The sequence below is a fragment of the Etheostoma spectabile genome, chromosome 9, assembly GCF_008692095.1.
Source record: "Etheostoma spectabile isolate EspeVRDwgs_2016 chromosome 9, UIUC_Espe_1.0, whole genome shotgun sequence".
Taxonomy (NCBI): domain Eukaryota; kingdom Metazoa; phylum Chordata; class Actinopteri; order Perciformes; family Percidae; genus Etheostoma; species Etheostoma spectabile.
Window position 1 is genome coordinate 23,368,334 of NC_045741.1, and position 993 is coordinate 23,369,326.

A 993-nucleotide genomic window follows, 5' to 3' on the forward strand; every position below is an offset into this window, starting at 1 on the left:
GTGATCAGGCTTTTGCAGTTGCTTCCCCGAGACTCTGGAACAAGAGACTTCATTGTGACCTTTTCTGATTTGACTGTTTTCTATGTTCACTCTTTCTATTGTATGAAATGTTTTTTACCCTTGGTTTCTGATGATGAGCCCTTTGGATTCCTGCTGGTTGTAAAGTGCTTTAGAAATACATTTTGAACAGATTACTCATCTATGAAAATAATGGTTTGTTGCAGCCCTACTATAGTGTGTCACACACTATTATAATGGCCCCTCTGTTCTGCAGTGCTGGACGTTCAGTCTGCGGTGCCGATCATCATGGGCGCCAACATCGGAACCTCTGTCACCAACACTATAGTGGCCGTGATGCAGGCAGGAGACCGGAATGAGTTCCGCAGGTAAATCAGAGCCTGGACTGATAAAGACAGGGCAAAGACACTGCTGCGCTACGATAATAACTCCGGAAACAGTGTCTGGTGCATTCAAGAGCGTGCTCCTTCACTTCCAGGGCCTTTGCTGGCGCTACAGTCCACGACTTCTTCAACTGGCTGTCCGTGCTGGTTCTTCTGCCCCTGGAAGTCGCCACCGGTGTTCTGTACAAACTCACCAGCCTCATAATCCAGTCCTTCAACATCCAGAGCGGGGAGGACGCCCCCGACCTGCTCAACGTCATCACTGACCCCCTCACCAACGCCATCATCCAGGTAGAGTCACGCTTAGTACGGTTTAGGTTAGTTGTTGTTAGTTTTCGTTATTTAGCTGTTTTTTGTTAGGGGCTAGTATATTGTCTCAGATGTATGTAGCTACATATATATACTAAATACAGGTAGGGCTTTGCAATATATTGATATTATATCAACATGGATAAATTAGGCCAGATATTGTCTTTAATTTTGGATATTGTAATATGCACAAGTGGACAAAACTAAAAGCCACAAAAGGTCCCAAAAATCCAACACAATCCCAAAATAGTCTGGGGAGGGGGGGGGGAAAGCAAAGCAAAAA

The 993-nt window shown here is 45.1% G+C and overlaps 1 protein-coding gene across 2 annotated transcripts in view; it reads left to right on the plus strand.

The window, feature by feature from the left end:
- slc34a2b (solute carrier family 34 member 2b) overlaps window positions 1-993 on the plus strand; it is an 8,699-nt gene that overhangs the window by 2,174 nt on the left and 5,532 nt on the right. For both annotated transcript variants that reach the window (XM_032526746.1, XM_032526747.1), the window contains exons 6-7: window positions 275-386; window positions 497-692. In XM_032526746.1, the coding sequence (XP_032382637.1) occupies window positions 275-386; window positions 497-692 (308 nt within the window). The remainder of the gene's footprint in view (window positions 1-274; window positions 387-496; window positions 693-993) is intronic.